The following is a 19,276-nucleotide window of genomic DNA, read 5'->3' as shown; positions in this document are numbered from 1 at the left end:
TTTGGGCAATGCTTGCGCGAGAGGTCCTGACCGACGCAGAATATGTGTGCTTGCCAAGAGGGGGGATGAACCACATCACTGGTTGGACCTCAACAATGGAACTGTATAAGAAGGGGAGAGGGCATGGTGCTCCAGTGTGGCCGCCCCAATGCCGCAAAACCGGCCGGCCTTATTATAGATTCTGTGTCCGAAGGACGACAGTATCCCTAACCACGTTGAGGGCCCCGAGTTTTGAAGGAAGCGACGACATGAAGGGAAGCCAATTCACATGACCTCAGGGTCAGACCAGGACTCTCCTCCAACAGAGATAGGGAGGCTGTTGGTGAAGAGTCGGAATCGATCAATAAGGAGTTCATTATACTAGAAACGTGTTGGTCCCCATTGCTTGACAGACATGTACCGGCACGAGGCCGTGGACATTGAATGAGAGCCGCCGCGGGCGCCTCGTTCCATACATCACAACCCACCTGATCTGGGAGCGCCCCATGTTCAAGCGCTCATGCCAGCCTGAAGTAAAGTCTTGGAAGCAATGAACAGCCGTGCTGTGCTCATCTTCCATCTGATGTTCGCAAGCTGTTCACAACATGGCTCTGTTTTTTCTGGCACGAGTGCGGTCCTGGAATTGGTATATATGAGATTGGCTACTCAGCCTGCGAAAATACTCGCACCCTCTTCGAACCAGCACACCTAACTCACATCTCCTCACTCCTCACATACTACCACTCCAGCACCAACCAAGTCGAAGGCTCTCTTCCATACAGAATCACTCAATTCCGCATCTCACGAAGACGGGTCTCATCAAACAAACCAACATGGAGCGGAAAAATGTCAACACCGGCAACCGCGGCGGCAAGCGTCGCAATTCGACCGACAATCCTCCCAACCCCAGCCCCCTGGATGTCCTGGCTGAAGAAGCCAGCAAGCGGGAGTACCTTCCGGTGCCCGAGGCAAAGCACCAGGACCTTCTCACGCTGGCTGAGGCGGCAACGAAGGTGCTGGGCGACGACGCCAAGAAGATCGACAACGACGATGTCGCTGAGGAGACCATCGAGGTCAATGCAAGCGACGCGCCGTTGAACGATCCGGCGGACAAGGGCAAGGGCAAGGGCAAGGAAAAGGACGGCGACGGCGACGGCGACGGCGACGGTGACGGCGACGACGACGACGAGGTCGTCATCGTCACAATCAAGAAAAAGCAGTCGACAACCTTTATCTCCGATCCGCCGCTACTTGGCGGCCGTCGCATGGCCAAGGCCACCGGCGCAAAGAAACCCAAGAAAAGCGACAAGGCGGAGAATAAAGCAATTCCGACCGCGTCCACATCCTTCGTCACCCCTTCCCCAACCCTCGGCATGGGGAACTTGGCCCTCGACAGCCCGCAGTCGGTCGCCAGCGAGCCATCGACCAAGCAGAAGTGCACTTCGTGCGAGCGACTAGGCGACCGCGCCAAGTGCCAGGTCGTCAAACCTAAGGTCTACCACGGCGCCTGCATGCGGTGCATTTCCCGGGGCGAGACCAAAAAGTGCAGCCTCTACCGGGGCTAGCGGAAAACAAAGCGGTCGAGGGAGGTGACGGGAGGATGAGCGGGAAGAGGAATCACGGGAACGGGATGCTTTGGGTAGACGTGGATCGGACATGAGTATTTCTACGGATTATCTGGCGTCTGGAGTCTCCTGTTTTTTCATACTTTGTCTGGGCTGGCTCGCTGTGGGATACTGACAGCATTGCTGGGAGTTGGGTATGTCAAGGAGCTAGACCACACTTGTATTCTTCAGAACAATTGACACTTGATGCTGTTGACAGCAATGATACTGGCCAAATAGTGAAACATGGCTCGGCGACGTAGCGGTAATTAATGGAACTGTTCTCCTCATAGGCATTAGTGTAGACTAATCAACTGGAGCAGCGGTTGGACCGTGACACAACCGATCCCCACGGCATCCCACCGCTATCCGAAGTCGTCCAACTGGAGTCAAGAGGGTTTGTTTCTCTTCCCCGCTTCGGAACAAACCGACTGACTACTCATCGACATCCACGTAGGCAGAGCCCCCAAGGGGCTAAGCAAGCATTGAATCAAGTTCATTCACCTCCTCCGGCGGCGCAAAATCAAAGTATTCCCTTCCACCCTGCCACAGTTAGCAGTTTAAACTCTCACCACAAGGTCCAATCAGTTCTTTCAACGCCACGTTCAGACAGGACACATCATCTCCATCCATATCTACATTATCTAGCCTGCCATCGACAACGACAACGACAATGGACGAGCGCGCCAAGATCCCCGTGTCGCTGCCGCACGCCAACCCGACCGTGAGCTACTGGCAAGACCCGCCGGACCCGATCGCCGACCACCGGACCACGGCCGACCTCCCGGCCACAGCCGACACCGTCATCATCGGCAGCGGCATCACCGGCGCGGCGGTCGCCTGGGGCCTGCTGCAGGAGCAGCAGCAACAGCAGCAGCAGCAGCAGAGCAGCATTGTGATGCTCGAGGCGCGCCAGGCCTGCTCCGGCGCGACGGGCCGGAACGGTACGTACTTTAAATAGCCCCGCTGCCGCCGTTTGTCGTTCCTTTCCCTTCCCCTTCCCCCCTTCCCCTGTCCCCCTCTGGATGTAATCAATCCCACCCACGCCGAGACTAAACAACCAACCCGGCAACCGTTCCAATTCTTCGCTAATTCCCGCAGGCGGCCACACCAAAGCCGCCTCCTACCGCACCTTCCTGCACCACGCAGGCAGCTCCCTGGCGACGGCAAAGAAGATCGCGCGGCTGGAGCTGGCGAGCATCCGGGCGGTGCACGCGTTCGCGCGCGACCACGGCATCGCGTGCGACCTGCGCGCGTGCGAGACGGTGGACGTGATCTACGACGCGGCGGAGTGGGCCGCGGCGCGGGAGGCGGTGGCCGCGATGCGCGAGGCGTTTGCTGTGGTCCCGCTGGCGGCGGCCGGAGCAGGTGCGGAAGCTGGAGCGCCAACCGGATCGGGAGTTGGGACGGGAGCGGGAGAGGGAGGGGCAGCTGCAAAGGGGAAGAGAGAGGGAGTGGCGCGAGATATGCACAATGAAAGCGGGGAGGCGGACGTGGTGGAAGTAGAAGTCGAGCCCGAGGGCCGGTACCGGCTGTTCTCCGCCGACGAGGTGCGGAGCAGGTTCTGGGTGCATGGCGATGATGAGGTGCAGGGCGGGGTGGGGTATTTTGCCGGCAGTCTGTCGGCGTACAAGTTTGTGGTCGGCGTGCTGCGTTTGTGCCTGGAGAAGGGGCTGAATCTGCAGACGGGGACCCCTGTTAAGCGGCTGGAGACAGCGAAGGAGGACAACGGGATCGATGGCGGTGCGCTGTGGGAGGTCTCCACGCCGCGAGGGGTGGTGAAGGCGAAGAGAGTGGTGTTGGCTACGAACGGGTACACGGCGGCGGTGTGGCCGCAGTTTCAGGGGGTGGTGGTGCCGCTGCGCGGGCAGGTCACGGCGCAGCGGCCCGGACGGGCGATGCCGCGCGGCGGCTGCCTGCCGACGACGTACAGCTTCATCTACGAGAAAGGGTACGAGTACATGGTGCCGCGGCCCGAAGGGTCGAGGTTCGCGGGGGACATCATCATCGGAGGGGGCCTGGTGCGGGCGCCGGACGACGGGCTGCTGGAGTTTGGGACGACGGATGATACGACGGTCAACGAGGTCATCAGCGAGTATCTGAGGGACTCGGCGGCGCGGTACTTCGGGCCGAGCTGGGGCGAGGACGACCCCGAAGGGCGGGTGCGGAGCGAGTGGACCGGTATCATGGGGTTCAGCCCGGACGGCTTCCCCTTCGTCGGCGAAGTGCCGGGCCAGCGCGGGCTGTGGACCAGCTGCAGCTTCCAAGGGCACGGCATGGTGCTGTGCTGGATGTGCGCAAAGGCGCTCGTGGAGATGATGGGGGGCCGAGACGGCGACGAGCTGAGGGAGTGGTTCCCGGACGTCTTCCGCATCACCGAGGAGAGGCTGGCGCAGAAATTCCGGGGACGGCTGGATGGGATTCCCAAGCCCGAGCCGAGCGGGGGGAACGCTGGATCGGGGCCCGTCCTGGCAGCCGATCCGAGATAACGGAGCGTGGATTCGCTCGGCATCCTGCGTCGACAGAAGTCGTCTCCAGCCTCTCCTCGCCTATTAATCAAGATGCTGCCTCAACTGCGTGTATACATACGTCTTCGGGATTTTGCACAACACTGACATGCTTGGGCCTACGGGAGATCAACCAAGCTACAGGCGAAAAAAAAAAAAAAGGAAAAAAAAAGGAAAAATCTACAGGGAGCCATCGCATGCGGTGCTGGCAGGAATCAGGAATCCCGCGATGTAATTTGCTGCGACCTGATGTTGTATGTACGGGCCACGCCGGTCTGCGCGATGCTACCCGGGGAGCTGGAACTGACTCGGACTGGGCAGCAGAGTTAATTAATCGCTCACAGTATTCCGTACATGCATAAAGACGGGATGTTGACTCGGCGTAACTGCTCGCATTTGGCAGCACTTCCGGGTTCAGGTCTCTCGGTGAGGTGGTATGTCAGGCGTAGGTCGGGCAGCGCGGGCCCAACTCGGCCAGCCAACCGCCAACCGGGACTGTTACCCGTGGCGCCCCCCTCAGCCCGCCCACAATTGCCTGACCTGTCTTACTTTTTCCCTCACCACCACCTGTGGCCAACCAGGATGCATCCCGAAGTCAGCAGCCCCCCTCCCCCCTCCGCCCTCCCGAGCCGACACACGCAAGAAGAACCGCTCACGCAGGGTTCTGCCCGCTGTCCATGATCAGAACGTGCTTTCTCGCTGCAGCCCTGAGACTGCGACTGTCAGTTGCACATCAGGATGAGCGTGCTTTTGTCACCGACGTTCCGTGACGGCTGCGCAGCGGCTGCTCGACCTCTGCCGACCGCTGCTGACTGGGCACCTCGAACCGTCTTGAACAGCAGAACTTTTCGCGGGTCCCGACGGAATGGTGAGCCCCCACCCACCGGGCCTCTGCCCCTCCCCAGGCTGGGTTCCTGGGACCCGACTCGCTGGGAGCCGGACCGGGGGGCCGCCGGGGATGCGCCTCGCCAATCACGTTAGTTAGGGTAGCCCACAGCTCTGGGCTCGCCGGCTCGCTTCCCTTGCCATTTTTGCATTTTCCTGATCCCTCTCGTCGAGGGGGGGTCCACACGGTACCAGATCCTCGGGACCCGAGCCAGGCCCCTCTCTCTCCCACTTCAACGTCTGTCTCCCGTCCTCTGCCCCTCGGCCACCCATTGACTGCCCCCTCCACCTTCTTCCAAATGCCTCCTTTCCCGCCCGCCTCCAGCCGATCTGAACATGGACTTCAACGAGGATTCCGCCCTCATAGAAGCCGCAACCTACCCAATCCCGGAAGACGAGCTGTACGATGCCGCCAAGACCATGCTGGAAGCCCTCCGGGAAACCGCCAAGCCGCCCCTCACCACCAACCGCAGCCCAGCACTGCCGCCGTCCTTCGCCTCAGCGTCCAGCCTCGCCCCAAGCAGCAACTCCACCCTCACGACCACGGACAGCTCCGCCAGCGCCGACGCCGGCACGAGCGGCGACGCGGCCTCCATGACCAGCTCGGTGCGGGAGCACGTGTTCGAAGGGGGCCTACGCTACCACGCCTACCGCGCCGGCAAGTACGCCTTCCCCAACGATGAGTCCGAGCAGATCCGCGACGACCTGAAGCACGCCAACTCGCTCTTGCTATCCGGCGGCAAGTACTTCTTCTCCCCGGTCGAGGACGCCCTCGAAGCCGGCGGGGAGGTGTTGGATTTAGGTGAGTTCTCTCTCGGTTGCGTTGTTTGGTGGTGTGTGCTCCTGTGCAGGAGTCGGAGAGCGAACTAAGGATGGCATTCGCGAGGGGAGCAGTCGGCGATGGTTAGTTGACTCGCCGACTAGTGTGGATAGGGAGAGGAATGTGAAGAAAGATGAGCACCATCTTTCTTTAGGCACACGGTGGCCGCGTTTCACCATGGACAGGGAAGCTGACTGTGGACTGCGTGTGGCAGGCACTGGCACGGGTATCTGGGCCGTGGAGCGTAAGTGGCTTCCATCTCTCCTTCTCATCGGGAACCCGAGGGCTTGGTCACGGACACACGGACCGTAGGACAGCAGCGCTGAGCATGTACATGTGCAACACGTGTCACGGCTCTCATTATGTTCAACCACCCATAGCACGATCAATAGCTCTTGTGCAACGTTGGCGCCCGACTGGGCACTCGGCTGCGTGCCTCCATGTCCGCTAGATGCGCATGCAGGCTTGGGCCGCCACCTGAACAAACCGCAAAGAAACCGGCAGAAGCAGAGGCCGGCGCTGACCTGCCTTCTCGCAGTCGGCGACAAGTACCCCAAGACGAAAATAACCGGGATCGATCTATCCCCCATCCAGCCGACTCTCGTCCCCGAGAACGTTCACTTCTTTGTCGACGACTTCGAAGAAGAATGGATCGATCCCGAGGATAAGTACGACCTAATCCACCTCCGGAACACGCTGCACTCCGTGAAAGACCCCCAAGCCCTCCTCGAGCGGGCAATCCGGTACGAACGCGCGCACTCTCTCCTCAGCCGACCCCCCCTTCCCCACTCCACCAAGCCCAACTCTGTGTGACTAACTAACCGGGCCAACAGCCACCTCAAACCCGGGGGCTACTTCGAAGCCTCGGACATCTGCTTCATCCCGCGCAGCGACGACGGCACGCTGACGCCTTCCACGCCGTACGCCCTGCGCGACTTCATCAGCTACATCGCGGCGGGCGTGCGCGCGCTCGGGTCGGACGTGTACGCGGTGCTGGCGCTGCCGGACGCGATGCGCGGCGCGGGGTTCGCCGACGTGCGCCGCGCCACGCTCAAGCTGCCCCTTGGCCCTTGGCCGCGCGACCCGCGGCTGCGCTGCTGCGGCCTGCTCACGCGCACCGTCATGATGGAGGGCCTGCGCGGCGTCAGCGCGCGCCCGCTCGCCGCGCTCGGCTGGACGCCGCTGCAGATTGAGATGTTTCTCGTCGATGTGCGCAAGGCGCTCATGGACGAGAGCGTGCATGTGTATTTCGAATTGCACGTTGTGTATGGGAAAAAGCCGGAGCGTTGATGAGTATCCTTGGGCTCGTTTGACAGGCCTCTTCTCAGTATCGAGGAAGCGGAGGGTTGATGTTGTTGCCCAACAACGAGCCTGGGCAGTTACTGCCAAAACGGTGACCTCACGGAGCAGGAACGGATGGGATGGTCTTTGGGCGACCACCACGCAGGCTGCGCCGTGGCCGCTGATCATCTCCTCAATTTCGATTTCGATTACCTACCGCTCTCAAGACAAGCGCCGACGACATCTGCTGCCGGACGGGGCGACACCGGGTTGAGAGCCGAGCCCGCACCCCGGCGGGCACATTCATGAACGGACACTTACAGATACGACATGAACGACATGACTCTTACGATTTGCCGATACGACTCTTACGACTCGCCAACCCTTCCAATTTTCTTCTTTCTAGGTTTCATCTCTACGACACCCGTATCCGCATTGAGCCGACCATGGAGAGGGCCATGCGCATGGCGGAGCGAGCATTGGAGAGAGAGTGTGTGTATGTGTGCTTGCATTTGTGCTAGATCGCCACAAGTGGCATGATTCAGGGCCAGACGCTGGGGAACTCCTCGGGTGAGGGCTTGACATGGAGGCAGAGACGGTTACCTAACCGAATGTATCCAGGACATCGGGGCGGTGGATGCATGAGCTACATTGACAGGTTATCAAATCACGGTGGGCTTCTCAAGCTTCAGAGAGGCGGAAAGCAGAACAACCCGGCGGCTTACCCGATATCTAAACATCGAATAGTACGGAATAGTGATAGTCAGTTCAATCCCCGGATTCACCCGCCGGCTTTACGCACTGCCCCCCTTCCAGTGAACCTTGACGCCGCCCCAGCTGTGCTCGCTGTACGTCTCCTGCACCTTCTGGCACGTCTTCAGCCCCCAGTCGGTGACACCCAGCATCAGAGAGCTCTCAAACATGAAGGCGCAGCTGCCCTCGCCGACCTTGGCCGGCTTGAGCTCCGCGTTCCTGGCGCCCTCGTAGCTGTCCACGTCGGGCCCGTGCCCGCTCATGACGTTGTGCAGGCTCGCGCCGCCCGGCACGAAGCCGCCCTTGCCGCCCTTCTTGGCGTCGTAGTCGCCCCGGATCAGGCCCATGAACTCGCTCATGGTGTTGCGGTGATACCACGGCGGGCGGAAGGTGTCCTCGCCCACCAGCCAGCGCGGCGGGAAGATGACGAAGTCGGCGACGGACGTGCCGGGGTGGTCCGACGGCGCCGAGAGGACCGTGAAGATGCTCGGGTCCGGGTGGTCGAACGAGATGGAGCCGATCGTGTTGAACCGGCCGAGGTCGTACTTGTATGGGTAGTAGTTCCCATGCCAGGCCACCACGTCGAACGGCGTATGCCGCTGCGTCGTCCGGAACAGCGCGTTGTTGAACTTGGCCGTGACGACGTACTCGTTCGGCCCGTCGGACGCGGTCGCGCCGCAGTCCTCGTCGAAGCTCGCCACCGGCGCCTGGAAGTCCCGCGCGTTCGCCAGCCCGTTGGACCCGATGGGCCCCAGCTCCGGCAGGACGAACCGGCCCTGGAACACCTCGAGCGCGTACCCCCGCGCGGGGCCGGCCGGCAGGCGCACCTGGTAGCGCACGCCGCGCGGGATCACGCAGATCTCCATCGGACGCACCAGCAGCCAGCCCATCTCGGTCCGAATGTCCAGCACGCCCTCCTGCGGCACCAGCAGCAGCTCGCCGTCGGCCGAGTAGAAGGCCTCGCGCTCGGCCATGGACCTGCCGGCGGCGAACACGTACACGGCGCAGCCCTGCTTCACCGTCGGGTCGCCCGCGCCGGCCAGCAGGTGCAGGCCCGAGACGAAGTCGGCGTCGGGCTCGCGGTCGAACGGGTCCCAGCGCAGCTGGTTCGGGATGTGGCGCAGCCGGCGGAACGGTTCGCCGCCGAGGCCGAGCGACTCGTTCGGGGCCGGGGCCGGGGCGAAGGGCGGGTGCGTGCAGGCGGGCAGGATGCGATAGAGCCACGACTGCTTGTTCTCGTGCCGCGGCGCGGTGAAGGCCGTGCCGGACAGCTTCTCGGCGTAGAGGCCTAGCGGGGGTTTCTGCGGGGAGTTCTGGCCGATCGGGAGGGCGCCGGGGACGGCTTCGGTTCTGGGCGGCGGGGGGACCAGGCGGTTAGTTGAGGACTAGGTGGGGTCGGAAGGGGGAGGAGATGCGGAAGGGAGGCGAACGGAGACAATGGCAGAAGGGAAGAGGGGAGGCGCACTCGAAGTAGCAACCGAAGCCATTTTGGTATTGGTATTTCTCTTTGAAGTCGAAGTTGGTGATGGGCATTTTGCGGCAGGTCGAGTCGATTGCAAGATTAAGGCAGAGTCGGGTCTCGACGGAAGGAAAAGACGGAGGAGGAGGGACGTCAAGTTGGAGAACCGGGAAGCAATTGGAGGACGGAAGATGCAGAGAGGGCAGTCGAATAAAAAATAAAAGCCCATTCCGCGAATGCGGAGCACCGGTTCCTCGGCCGGGCCAGGCATCGATTGCCCACCTTGTGTCGTCACTCGCATTTTGGTCGTGCAATCGGAGAGGAGCTGCATCGAGCCTGCCAATTCCGCGACGGGCTGGGAAGCTGGAAAGCTGGGAAGGCCGCGCTCCGGGCCGAAGGTAGCCGGCGTTATGCGCCCCACAAGCACACCCACCGCGCGAACAGCTGCAAGCTTCCCCACACCATCCCGCTGTTCCGTGTTGCCAGCCAAGAAGGAGGGGACCTTGAGAGAGCGCCGGACAGGGCCATGCCGCGAATATAACAAAATTCCGTTTGGGGACATAGCCAGCTGTGATCGACTCGGGGCTGACGGAATCCGATCCGGCTGCGCAGGTCCGGACCCGTGCCGGGGCTAGTTTTGCACGGACTCGGGCTCCCGCTGTGGCATTTGGGAAACAGCCCAAAGCGGCAAGGGCCTTCGCTTGCATCATCAGCATCACCAGGGAGAGGGGGGTCAGCTCACAGTCGTCATGGCATTGGCATCATCACGAACTGACCGTCTCCTCGACGGTCTGCTCACCTCGACACTTCCCGGATGGATGTGCTTTTCTCTTCGCGGTCGCTGCCTAACTGGAGCCTCTTTCTCATTCGAAGCCTCCCTGTCGCAGTACATTCTCCAGCGAGTTCATCCACCTGAAGTGCCAATCCCATCAACAGATGCGAAAGACCGCGTAAGTCAAGAAATTTGTAGATTCGTCTTATGATCCCAAAGGAGCTCCTTGCAGCACTTTCTCCACGTCAGATACTCTCCTTCTGCGCTGGGCAGGAGCCCGCATGCGACTGCATGTGTGCGAGCGCGACCCTTGAATCCATGCCCACGCCGCCTATTAAACCACGATACAATCTCACGCAGGACAAGCGCTTGCAACTGGCGCAGGCGGATTCGGGAAAGCATTGCATTGATCGGTTCTAGTCTGACAAGCCACGGCGCTCGTTCCCAGAACAGAGCGGCAGTTGCACTAGCGACGGCGAGCCCTCTACTCAGTCCTCGGCAGCAGCCTCAGCAGCCTTGTTCTTCTTCTTTTTGCTGGTCGGCGGTAGCCCAGCATCCTTCCGGAGGTGCACAATCAGGTGAGTCCACGACTCCTCCTTGTCCCACTCGAAGCCTGCCAGGTACGGCAGGTCGAGCTCGTCATCGGCCTGGTGCACGACATATCAGAACTGCGTCAGGGTAGCAAACACCAATGAGGATGACGAACCCTCTTCTTGAACTGTTTGTGGATCGCATCCAAGGCGTCCTTGATGGTGACGCCCTTGAGGTTCCGCGCCGTTACTTGGAGCCCGAGAGGGAAGTGCAGGTCAATCTTCTTGACGGGTGGCGTCGTGAGCATCTTCTTGAGGATCTCCTTGTCCTCTATTGTCGATGGCGACGTGTTGATCTTCCTACATGGCCGTTAGAAGCCGGGTGAGCGGGCGCGCGGAGATGGTCAGACGTACCAGCCAGTCCCTTGTGTCTCCTTGGCGATTTGTAGCTCAATCCCCTGGGCCTCTGCACATCGGAGTCAACGGTTAGCGATCTAGGCACCAGGAAGCGTGCGCTCGGCCTCCGGGCGGGAGCAGGCAGGCACAAAGGACCACTCACCCAGGTCATTGATGTTCATGACCCCCGTGGCGCTCGAGCTCGCCCGACGTTGCTTGGTTTCCTTGGTCTCGAGACCTTGGACGGCGGAGTCGACCTTTGTGAGCGGTTCGGACATGGTGGCTGTTGGCTTTGAGAGAAAGAGGTTAATTGGACGATTTTGTGAAGTTGGGCTGACAAAAACGGCGCAAGGCTTCACGGATGGCGGTTGAATGGAAAGCGAGGTGAGAGGAAAGGAGCTGGAAAGGGAGAGGAAGGTGGGTTGGCTTTATAAGGGTACCTGGCGCCACCAGCTCGATCAGCTGTCATATCGAGCGGGGTAATCTGGCAGGGAAGCAGGCGCAATCTGCCACCGTACGATGTACATGCGTACACGTGTTGATGGCTGGCTCAGTGAGATCCCGTGACGAGTACATCATCATGGCATGACATGGCAGCCAACCCAAGCCAGGCTCGAACAGGGAAAGGTACCTGGTCCGAGCGTCTTGCAGGCGCACTAACAGCCCAGCAAGAGCGAAATCTGGGGTAAATCTGGGGTACCAGGTGGCTTGACCCACCTGAGGCAGCCAGCGCTCACGTGCCATTCTCGAGTTGCTCACTCCCACAAATGGTGACAATACTGGCAGTACACCCCACAGCCTTGGTCGCTAAGGTTTGAGACATTCCGACCACTGCGTCGTGCGCGTCAAGCAGTTGCGGCAATGTGAGCTATGGGCAGGAACCTCGAGGGACAACGCGACAACAAGGTGCGAAGGAGCCAAGCTGCAAGGACTGCGTGGGGCTTGGTGGGGCTAGGGCGGGGCATCCTCCGACCTGGAAGGGACACAGGTTGCTTCGAGCAGCAATCACAAGAGGAAGGAATCTCTTCCCAATTTCTTGCGTCTGTGGAAACTGCTTGTGAGAGAGAGCAGCGACGCACGTGTGTGGTCGAGATCACGGTTTGCCGGTTCTCCTGTCAGGGACGCAGCAGCCGACCCCTCGTCGCACCTTTCGAACTGATGTGCGAAGTCGAGTCGTGCAGGCGTGCAACGGAGCCCCTCCGAAGCGGGGAAGCTCCTAGCCTTCCAATCCTGCCCAAGCGGAAGCGCCGGAAGGGTCAATGAGCAAGCAGCAGCGGGCGGCTCAATGCGACTTGTGACTAAGCCTCGCGAGGCACCGCTCGGCCATTGGTTCGACTCAGACGGCCTGCGCCGTGGCCAAACGGGCTGAGGTCAATTCATTGTGGGCGTGTGTATCCGTACTTGGCACGAGGACTGCTCGTGAATCGCTCTGGTTGGTACAGCATTCGACGAAATACAAGAGCGAGATCGCCGCAAGCGGCAGTCCGGCCTGCTCTAGAGGCGCTCGCTCTGCCGGTTTAAGACGACTCACCCTCCCCGCCCGTTGTTGTACATACACGAATCAAAACTATGGTCCGCAGCATCTGGCCGGATGTTTATATCCGTGTGCTGTCATCCTCCATCCGCTCATCAACCACCCCAGCGCAACCGCCGAGCAACCCCCCCATCGGACACATCGCGGTGCTTAGGCGTCGAGCGCCATGAGTGCTGATGTAGCGGTCTTCCAGCCCCAAGCTCAAGTCCCGGCTCAACGCTCACGCGGAAGATAGCGTTCGCATTCATCAACTGAGAGCGCGAGCCACGCGGTACCCATCCCTATGCGGCTGGCCATTTACCTTGTTGGTGCAGATGTGTGAGTCGAGTGTCAGGAGACTGAGTCCCTACAACGAGTAATCAAGTGGTAATCAGTCCCTGCGTAAAGTCTAGTCATTGAGCTTGGCCTAGCTGAAGGACGCGAGACAATATCCATGGTCTCAGAACTCAGCAGTGCAGACGCTCAACGACCGATCCGGATGCTGTGGAGCGGGAAGCCAAAATCAAAAGCAGCGTCTAGAGTAATTCATGCAATCAAATCCTGCGGTGCGTTCCAGCCTCGAATCATGTTGCTCTAGGCAAAAGAGAGATCGTTAACCCATTCCATCGCAACAGCAATGCGTCTTCATTATGCCTCTTCATTATTTGCTCATAACGTCGTGCCACATCGACCTCGTCACTCATCGCCCTGCAACAACAGATGTCCGTCCCAAACGCCAACACGCGAATGCATCCCGGTCGTCGCCCGAAACAAGACGCACCATGCCACTCCCCTCCCACCTACTCCCTTCTCGGTCATCTGATCCAAGCATAACCTTGACCGAACACGCCACCACACCGCATCTCACCCCCAATACAATCAATCAATCAAACAACCAGTCAACATCATCCGGACACCTCACCTACGACCAACCCCCGGGAAACCTCCTCTCTTCCCCAGGCGCAGGCCCCATCTCCACCGCCATGCCCAATCCCCATCTCCATCTCGGACGAGGCCATCCCAACCGAAAAACCCCTCCTCCACCGCCTCTGCGCAGCAGCGCCGACCCGCGACGCGGCCACCGCGCCGACCAGCCCGCGCAGCGCCACGCCCAGCACCATGAGCGCCTCGACCCCCAGCAGGCCGATCCAGATGCTGTTGAGGAGGTCGTCTTCCGGGATGGCGTGCTGCCCGTCGTGGCGGGGGCGGTGTGACGTGCTGCGGAGAACGGCGCTCAGGTTGCTCAGGTTCGGTAGTAGGCTGGGCAGGGCCGCGAGGCTCAACATGCTCGACCGTTCCTGGCTACCTAGCTACTGCGTAGGTAGCTAGGTTTTTTCTTTTGAGTGGGGTGTGGATGGGCGGGTGCTGGCTGGGCGGTCGGTGGCGTGTACTCGCGACTCGAGGCCAGGGCTAGGGAGGGAGGGAAAAGGCCCGCTCGACCGGGGTCGTGAAGATGATGGATTGTGAGGGCTGTTGTGCGGTAGGTAAGGAGATTCGTAGACGTCGCTGATTCTATCCAGGTCTTATCAGCATACGCTGTGCGAAAGTCCACGAGAAAATAGTACGATTAATGCGGTGAAGCCCGAGTGGAGAGGTGGTTGGGAGACACACCGCTCTTGATAAATGGAACCCCTGCATCGAGGATGGGGATGTCCATGGAGCTCGGGACTAAGGTCCAACTCCAAATGCACAATGGGGAGAAAAAGAACACGTTGGGAATTTCTGTTCTTGTTCTCTTTTTTTACTCAATTTATGCGGGACGGATGCGCAGAGCAGAAATCTCCCGAAAAAGGAGCGTTGAATGCCACGGCACTGTCGCATCCCGGCGCGGCAATGGCGCTGAATAGGGGGTCAACCTAGGCGATGCTTGACTTCTCCTACGTAGTAGAGTGTGCCCGAGGTAGTGTAGTTCAAGCCAGCATGGCCATTTTACCCGATCTGGGTTCAATTCGGGTGTCGGATGTAGGACCGTCGCAGTCATGTTTAAGTTTGAAGGCGTGAAACGGGCTTGGCGGTCGCCGGCAAATGCCAGCGAGTCGCTACACGGTAATGACTCTAGAGAGATAGAGGATTGGAGAAGACGCCGATGCAAACACAATCAGTACCGCTAAGAGATAGGCTGGTTGACTGTCGCTACGGCCAGTCTGGTCGGCATGGACGCGCTCGAAGATGGGCGAAGGGATATGGGAGTTGCGAAAGCCGCGGGCGTCAAGCAGAGGGGAATACCGTACCCGAGGGCGAAGTGGAGACAACCGCTGCCCATCGTTCGAGAACAGAGGGGCACAAAAAGGCGGGCAGCATGTTTCCAATCGGTCAGCTGCGAGTAACCCTAACCCTATAAAAAAAGAGGGGAAGAAAATAGAGCGCTATTTTACTTGAAATACCTATGCTCTCTCAAGTTTTATCGATGTTTGTTAAGTGGTTGTTGAGATATTTGAAGCTCAATATCTCACTAACAAGATTTGGTGTAGATTTAGTGCGTCATAGATTGTCCGGCAGTTTCGGTAGGTTAACTACCGCAGTACACAGCATGTCATCCGAGGGTTTTGTGCCCCTCCGTTCTGGAAGAACAGAACAGAGGCAGCGGAAGATCCCCACTTCGCCCTGGGGTAGTTTTGGTCCGCGATATAGCATTGGCAATGTTACACTGACCAGATTACACAATTGGGTATCCTCATCTCCTTATACGGGAGCGAAGTTCGTCACCATCTAGCCTCGCGTTACTACAAGTGATGCCACATTCGCCAGCCAAAAGAAAAGCCGTCCATCCGGGACCTACCCAAAGAACGCCGTGCCGCCTCCGAGCACCAGCCCGACCTATCCAAAACCTTCCCAGGGATAATCCACCGCCGCACGTAAACTGTACCACGATCATTACGTCACCTTGTCTCATCCCAACCAATCCCAGGGAAACCCAACCCCATCCCATCCCATCCCATTCACTATCTCACCCCGCGCAAGCTCGCGCCCGACCCCGCGGCGCCGCCGCTCCCCTCCCTCACCTCAAACACAGCAATGCCCCCGTCCAAATCGCCGACGAACAAGAAGCCGCCGTCAGCCGAGAAGCACATCTCGGACACCTTGCTCAAGTCCGGCAGGTGGTTCTGGACGGCGTCGTCCATGACGCCGGCGTCGGGATCGGGCCAGCACCACAGCTGGCGGCCGGTCATGGCGTCGAGCAGGGCGAGGCAGCCGCGGGCGCCGCTCTCGACGCCGCGGGCGTCGCAGTAGGCCACGAAGCGGCAGTCGGGCGACACGCACGAGGACGTGTTGGGGATGCGGAACGTCCGGGTCGAGCTCGCCGCGAAGTCCCACACCAGCACGTGGCGGTAGGGCACGGCCACGGGCGCCAGGTTGTAGCCGCCCGTGCCGCCGCGCTCGGCGGGGATCGGCACCGCCCGGTACGACGCCGGGATCCAGATCGACACGGCCACCGAGCCGTACGTGGCTAGCCCCGAGGGCAGCGCCGTGTCGAGCTCGGAGTGCTGCCAGGGCGCGACGACCTTGTAGGGCGTGGCGGTGGCGGCGCCGTCGTGGACCTCCCAGGCGGTCAGCAGCGTCTCGCGCTCCGGGGGCGGGTGGCCGAGGCGGGGCGGGCGCGGGCCGGAGGCGGTGACGAGCAGCGGGCCGGTGGCGGAGAAGGCGAGCTCCGGGTACTTGGGCAGGACGGGCAGGCCGGCCTTGCGCAGCTCGATGGTGCGGGCCTTCTTGAAGGGCTTCTTGGCGTTGCGGGTCGGCGCGTACAGGTCGATGGTGTCGGCGTCGCCGTTGTACGTCACCAGCGAGCACCAGCCGGCCTCCATGACGTTGGAGCGCACGGCCGCCCAGCGGTTGGCGTTGTCGAAGGTCTGCAGCCGCTTCTTCTTGCCCCAGTCCCAGATCTCCAGCGTGTCGCCGAAGCCGGTGGCGATGGCGATCAGGTTGGAGGGCTCCGACAGGATCGCGTGGCTGCGCACAAAGTACTCGCGCGAGCGCGCCTGCGCGGTGGTGTAGCACGAGATCTTGAGGTTGTTCTGCACCTCGCCGCTGCCGACGGACCATATCCGGACGATGTTGTTGCCGTGCTTGCTGGCCAGCGTCGCCGAGGTGGTGGATATGTCGAAGAAGTAGACGGACGGCTCCTTGAGCGGCTTGTCGTTGGACACGAGCTGTTTCCAGGGGACCAGGGTCACCTGCGAGGAGGACGGGTGCTGCGGTTGCATCGGCTGCTGCGGCGGTCGCACTGGCCGCAGCGGCGCGCGGAATTCGCCCGGTGTTGTGGGTGACGATAACGGGGCCGCGGGGGTGGACGCCGTCGCGCTCCCGGTCGAAGAGACACGCTCGAGCGTGCTTCCCCTCGACGACGACTGCGAGTAGCGGGATGATGTCTCCCCCGATCCGGCTTCCGAGCCGTCCAGCGACGGTTGCGACGAAGCGCGGCGCGAGGTCTGGCGGCCGAGCGCGAGCGCAGGGACGGGCGGCAGCGGCTTGGTCATTGGCGGCTTGGGTGCGGGGTACAGGCTGTAGCCGGCCGTCGAACCCCTGGACGGGCGCCTCTCGGACGAGTACGAGTCTTTTCGGTGGAACTGCGGGTAGGCTCGCGGGGTGCCGGGAGGCTGCATGGGGCCCGCCGCGGCGGGCCGGTCCCCGATCTCGTAGGTCGGCAGCCGAAAGACATCATCCTGGCCGGGATACCTCGGCGAGTCGGGCGCGTGCGACAGCGACATGCTACCCGACGACGGGACTCGGCGTCGTCCGTCGTATCGCTCGTCCACCGATGACACTGACTGCGTGTGGCGCGAGTAGCCGGATCCCCGCGAGTTCAGCCGGCCGAGCTTCTCCCTACACAGTAGTTAGTGCTCCGTCAGCTGCTGCATGTTCCGTTCCGCCGCTGCGGCCAGCTCTTCGCGTGCAAGCTTACGCCATCTCGTCCAGCTCGTCCGCCGTCGCGGTGTGAGCGTACGGCTCCATGGGAACTTGCGTTGTTGTTTTCGCCTTGGTAGAAAATGAAAGAAATTAAAAAAGGAAGCCAAAGGCCAAAAAAGACAAAATTTGGGGTCAATGATCGACGCGACTTGGCGATCTGGTCGACGATCGGCGGACCACAGGGTAGACTGGTCGAGGGTGCGACGGTCCTGCTACAGCGGGCCTTGATGATACTCAAAATAGACGGTGTCACAGTCCCGGTCGGCAATTATAAACTACTGCGTTATACGTGGTAGGCGCAGGTGATCGGGGGTCGGCTGAGACAAAGGGTCGGGAAGCCACGAGGGACGGCGCAGGCACGCGAGGATAAAGACCTGGGGCGCTCGCGTGGCGTCGGGATGTTTTCTCGGGTGGGCACACTGCGGGCATTGCGGCCATTGCTGACTGCGCTTTGGCTGGAGGATTGAACGGGTTCCCCATGGGGGCCAATCCATGCCTGGGCCCCTCATTTCTGCGCCTTTCAGGCTAAGAGCTGCCCTCCTCACCTTGGAAGAGCCAATAATTGCTTGCGGGGCGCGAATGGTTCTCCCCTCCTTCTCCATTCCAATCCAAGGCTGCCCGTCAGCAGGCACCTGTCAGGGGCAGGATGTCCGTTCGGGCCACCCCTGCGACACCCAACCCGGTGCTGAGGATAGCGTACCAGACACAGGAATGTCCAGGGGGTCCAGCCCGAGCGGTTATCGACGTGTGGAGAAGCGAGGGGCTCGACTCGATAGCGTCTGGTCGCGCGCGGTCTCTTGGCAGAAGCTCCCTCCTTAACATACACTACAAGTGCTCGCCTGCGGCGAAGGTAATGTATTCCGTACTTGTGTCAGGCGTATTAGTGTAGTCCATGCTCCTCCTCCGTCTACACAAGGAAGGATCTGAAACGGGCTGCAAAGGTAGGAATCATAGAAGAGGAACATGTATCCTATGTTGCTGCACAGTACTGTGTACGCTACAATGCTGTGATATGTAACGCTCTCCGTTTCACCGGGCTAACAGTTGTCAGCCCATGAAGAGGCTGCTGGTCAGTTGGTGGGAATGAATCGGGCTCTTTGTCCGTTGTCCAGACCTTGCTAGGCTCAAAACGCTCTAGCTAGCTCCACAGCGTACCCGTCCACAATCGGCTAAAAACCCACGTTTTCTGCACGCTAAGTGAATTAACGTGACCTACACCACATTAGCGTATGTGCAGTCCTGCGCATGGAGGAGTTACCACTTCACAGCCGTTGCCTACCTTGGTTATCTCACCCGGGCCGTCCCCTCGCTTTTTCTTGCTCGATGAAGTCTTAGCGTAAACTCGGGCCCGGCACGGCGCTTTTTCGACTCGCCACCGGCCGATTCTCCGGGATCACGTCGGCGTCTTCTCGCTGTGGCTTCTGGGCACTCCATACATAGTGTACACTACAGGAGAATATTCTGCGCGCAAGCGGCCCCGACTCCGCCCCGAATTCCCAAGTCGCTGGGAAATGCTACGCTACCCTGGCCGCTCGGGCGGACTAACGAACCCAGCCGTGGCTGGAATATCTCGCTAACGAGTTGGTTGGCTCGCTGCCCGCATCGCCTTAACATGTTTCTGTGGTTTCGGTCTGCGGCGCCCCGCTTCGTCGGCAGCCATGGCGGCGTGCTGGGGCGGGCGAACCTGGAAGCGACGTTTGCCGAGTCCGAGGCCATCAACTTCAAGGTACACACCTCGGTAGGTAATGTAGTTAATATCTGTTGGTGCGTCCTCTGCTGCCTCCACCCCTGCCTTTGCCTGTCTCGGCGAAAGGGACGAAACGAGGAGGTTGCCGGCTGGATCTTAAAGAGGTCCCGCCAAGACTAATTTCG

The 19,276-nt window shown here is 60.6% G+C and overlaps 7 protein-coding genes across 7 annotated transcripts; 3 read left to right on the top strand and 4 right to left on the bottom strand.

Annotated features, from left to right (window-relative positions):
* Nucleotides 1-812: 812 nt before the first annotated feature.
* On the top strand, nucleotides 813-1,544 carry THITE_158294 (uncharacterized protein; the record flags this gene model as incomplete). The annotated part of the gene is made up of 1 exon (XM_003650669.1): nucleotides 813-1,544. The coding sequence occupies one exon, from the start codon at nucleotides 813-815 to the stop codon at nucleotides 1,542-1,544; it is 732 nt and encodes a 243-aa protein (XP_003650717.1).
* A 712-nt stretch (nucleotides 1,545-2,256) lies between these two features.
* Nucleotides 2,257-4,072, top strand: THITE_2042085 (uncharacterized protein; the record flags this gene model as incomplete). The annotated part of the gene is made up of 3 exons (XM_003650668.1): nucleotides 2,257-2,527; nucleotides 2,685-2,923; nucleotides 3,098-4,072. 3 exons carry the CDS (start codon nucleotides 2,257-2,259, stop codon nucleotides 4,070-4,072), a joined length of 1,485 nt encoding a protein of 494 aa, XP_003650716.1.
* Nucleotides 4,073-5,395: 1,323 nt separating this feature from the next.
* Nucleotides 5,396-7,085, top strand: THITE_2041902 (uncharacterized protein; the record flags this gene model as incomplete). Its single annotated transcript, XM_003650667.1, has 4 exons — nucleotides 5,396-5,777; nucleotides 6,010-6,039; nucleotides 6,334-6,538; nucleotides 6,629-7,085. 4 exons carry the CDS (start codon nucleotides 5,396-5,398, stop codon nucleotides 7,083-7,085), a joined length of 1,074 nt encoding a protein of 357 aa, XP_003650715.1.
* A 423-nt stretch (nucleotides 7,086-7,508) lies between these two features.
* On the bottom strand, nucleotides 7,509-9,707 carry THITE_2110483 (uncharacterized protein). Its single transcript, XM_003650666.1, has 2 exons — nucleotides 9,295-9,707; nucleotides 7,509-9,179 (listed from the first exon to the last, which is right to left on the bottom strand). The coding sequence occupies exons 1-2, from the start codon at nucleotides 9,360-9,362 to the stop codon at nucleotides 7,871-7,873; spliced, it is 1,377 nt and encodes a 458-aa protein (XP_003650714.1). The 5' UTR covers nucleotides 9,363-9,707; the 3' UTR covers nucleotides 7,509-7,870.
* Nucleotides 9,708-10,409: 702 nt separating this feature from the next.
* THITE_2110481 (uncharacterized protein) lies at nucleotides 10,410-11,357 on the bottom strand. The gene is made up of 4 exons (XM_003650665.1): nucleotides 11,150-11,357; nucleotides 11,005-11,056; nucleotides 10,767-10,950; nucleotides 10,410-10,707 (listed from the first exon to the last, which is right to left on the bottom strand). Exons 1-4 carry the CDS (start codon nucleotides 11,262-11,264, stop codon nucleotides 10,549-10,551), a joined length of 510 nt encoding a protein of 169 aa, XP_003650713.1. The 5' UTR covers nucleotides 11,265-11,357; the 3' UTR covers nucleotides 10,410-10,548.
* A 1,681-nt stretch (nucleotides 11,358-13,038) lies between these two features.
* THITE_2110477 (uncharacterized protein) lies at nucleotides 13,039-13,890 on the bottom strand. The gene has a single exon (XM_003650664.1). It carries the CDS (start codon nucleotides 13,783-13,785, stop codon nucleotides 13,405-13,407), a length of 381 nt encoding a protein of 126 aa, XP_003650712.1. The 5' UTR covers nucleotides 13,786-13,890; the 3' UTR covers nucleotides 13,039-13,404.
* A 1,253-nt stretch (nucleotides 13,891-15,143) lies between these two features.
* On the bottom strand, nucleotides 15,144-17,449 carry THITE_63059 (uncharacterized protein; the record flags this gene model as incomplete). The annotated part of the gene is made up of 2 exons (XM_003650663.1): nucleotides 15,144-17,320; nucleotides 17,400-17,449. 2 exons carry the CDS (start codon nucleotides 17,447-17,449, stop codon nucleotides 15,442-15,444), a joined length of 1,929 nt encoding a protein of 642 aa, XP_003650711.1. The 3' UTR covers nucleotides 15,144-15,441.
* Nucleotides 17,450-19,276: the final 1,827 nt, after the last annotated feature.

The sequence above is a fragment of the Thermothielavioides terrestris genome, chromosome 1 (assembly GCF_000226115.1).
Source record: "Thermothielavioides terrestris NRRL 8126 chromosome 1, complete sequence".
Lineage (NCBI taxonomy): Eukaryota > Fungi > Ascomycota > Sordariomycetes > Sordariales > Chaetomiaceae > Thermothielavioides > Thermothielavioides terrestris.
Note: the sequence above shows the minus strand (reverse complement) of the source record. Positions and strands in the feature narration are given on the sequence as shown.

Excerpts from the sequence above, each read along its gene's own strand:
- THITE_2110483 (XM_003650666.1), bottom strand. The coding sequence starts at position 9,362 with ATGCCCATCACCAACTTCGACTTCAAAGAGAAATACCAATACCAAAAT. Across the intron at positions 9,180-9,294 it reads GGCTTCGGTTGCTACTTCGA|AACCGAAGCCGTCCCCGGCG; the intron begins GTGCGCCTCCCC and ends CCCGCCGCCCAG.
- THITE_2110481 (XM_003650665.1), bottom strand. The coding sequence starts at position 11,264 with ATGTCCGAACCGCTCACAAAGGTCGACTCCGCCGTCCAAGGTCTCGAG. Across the intron at positions 11,057-11,149 it reads CATGAACATCAATGACCTGG|AGGCCCAGGGGATTGAGCTA; the intron begins GTGAGTGGTCCT and ends TCCGATGTGCAG. Across the intron at positions 10,708-10,766 it reads ACAAACAGTTCAAGAAGAGG|GCCGATGACGAGCTCGACCT; the intron begins GTTCGTCATCCT and ends GTCGTGCACCAG.
- THITE_2110477 (XM_003650664.1), bottom strand. The coding sequence starts at position 13,785 with ATGTTGAGCCTCGCGGCCCTGCCCAGCCTACTACCGAACCTGAGCAAC.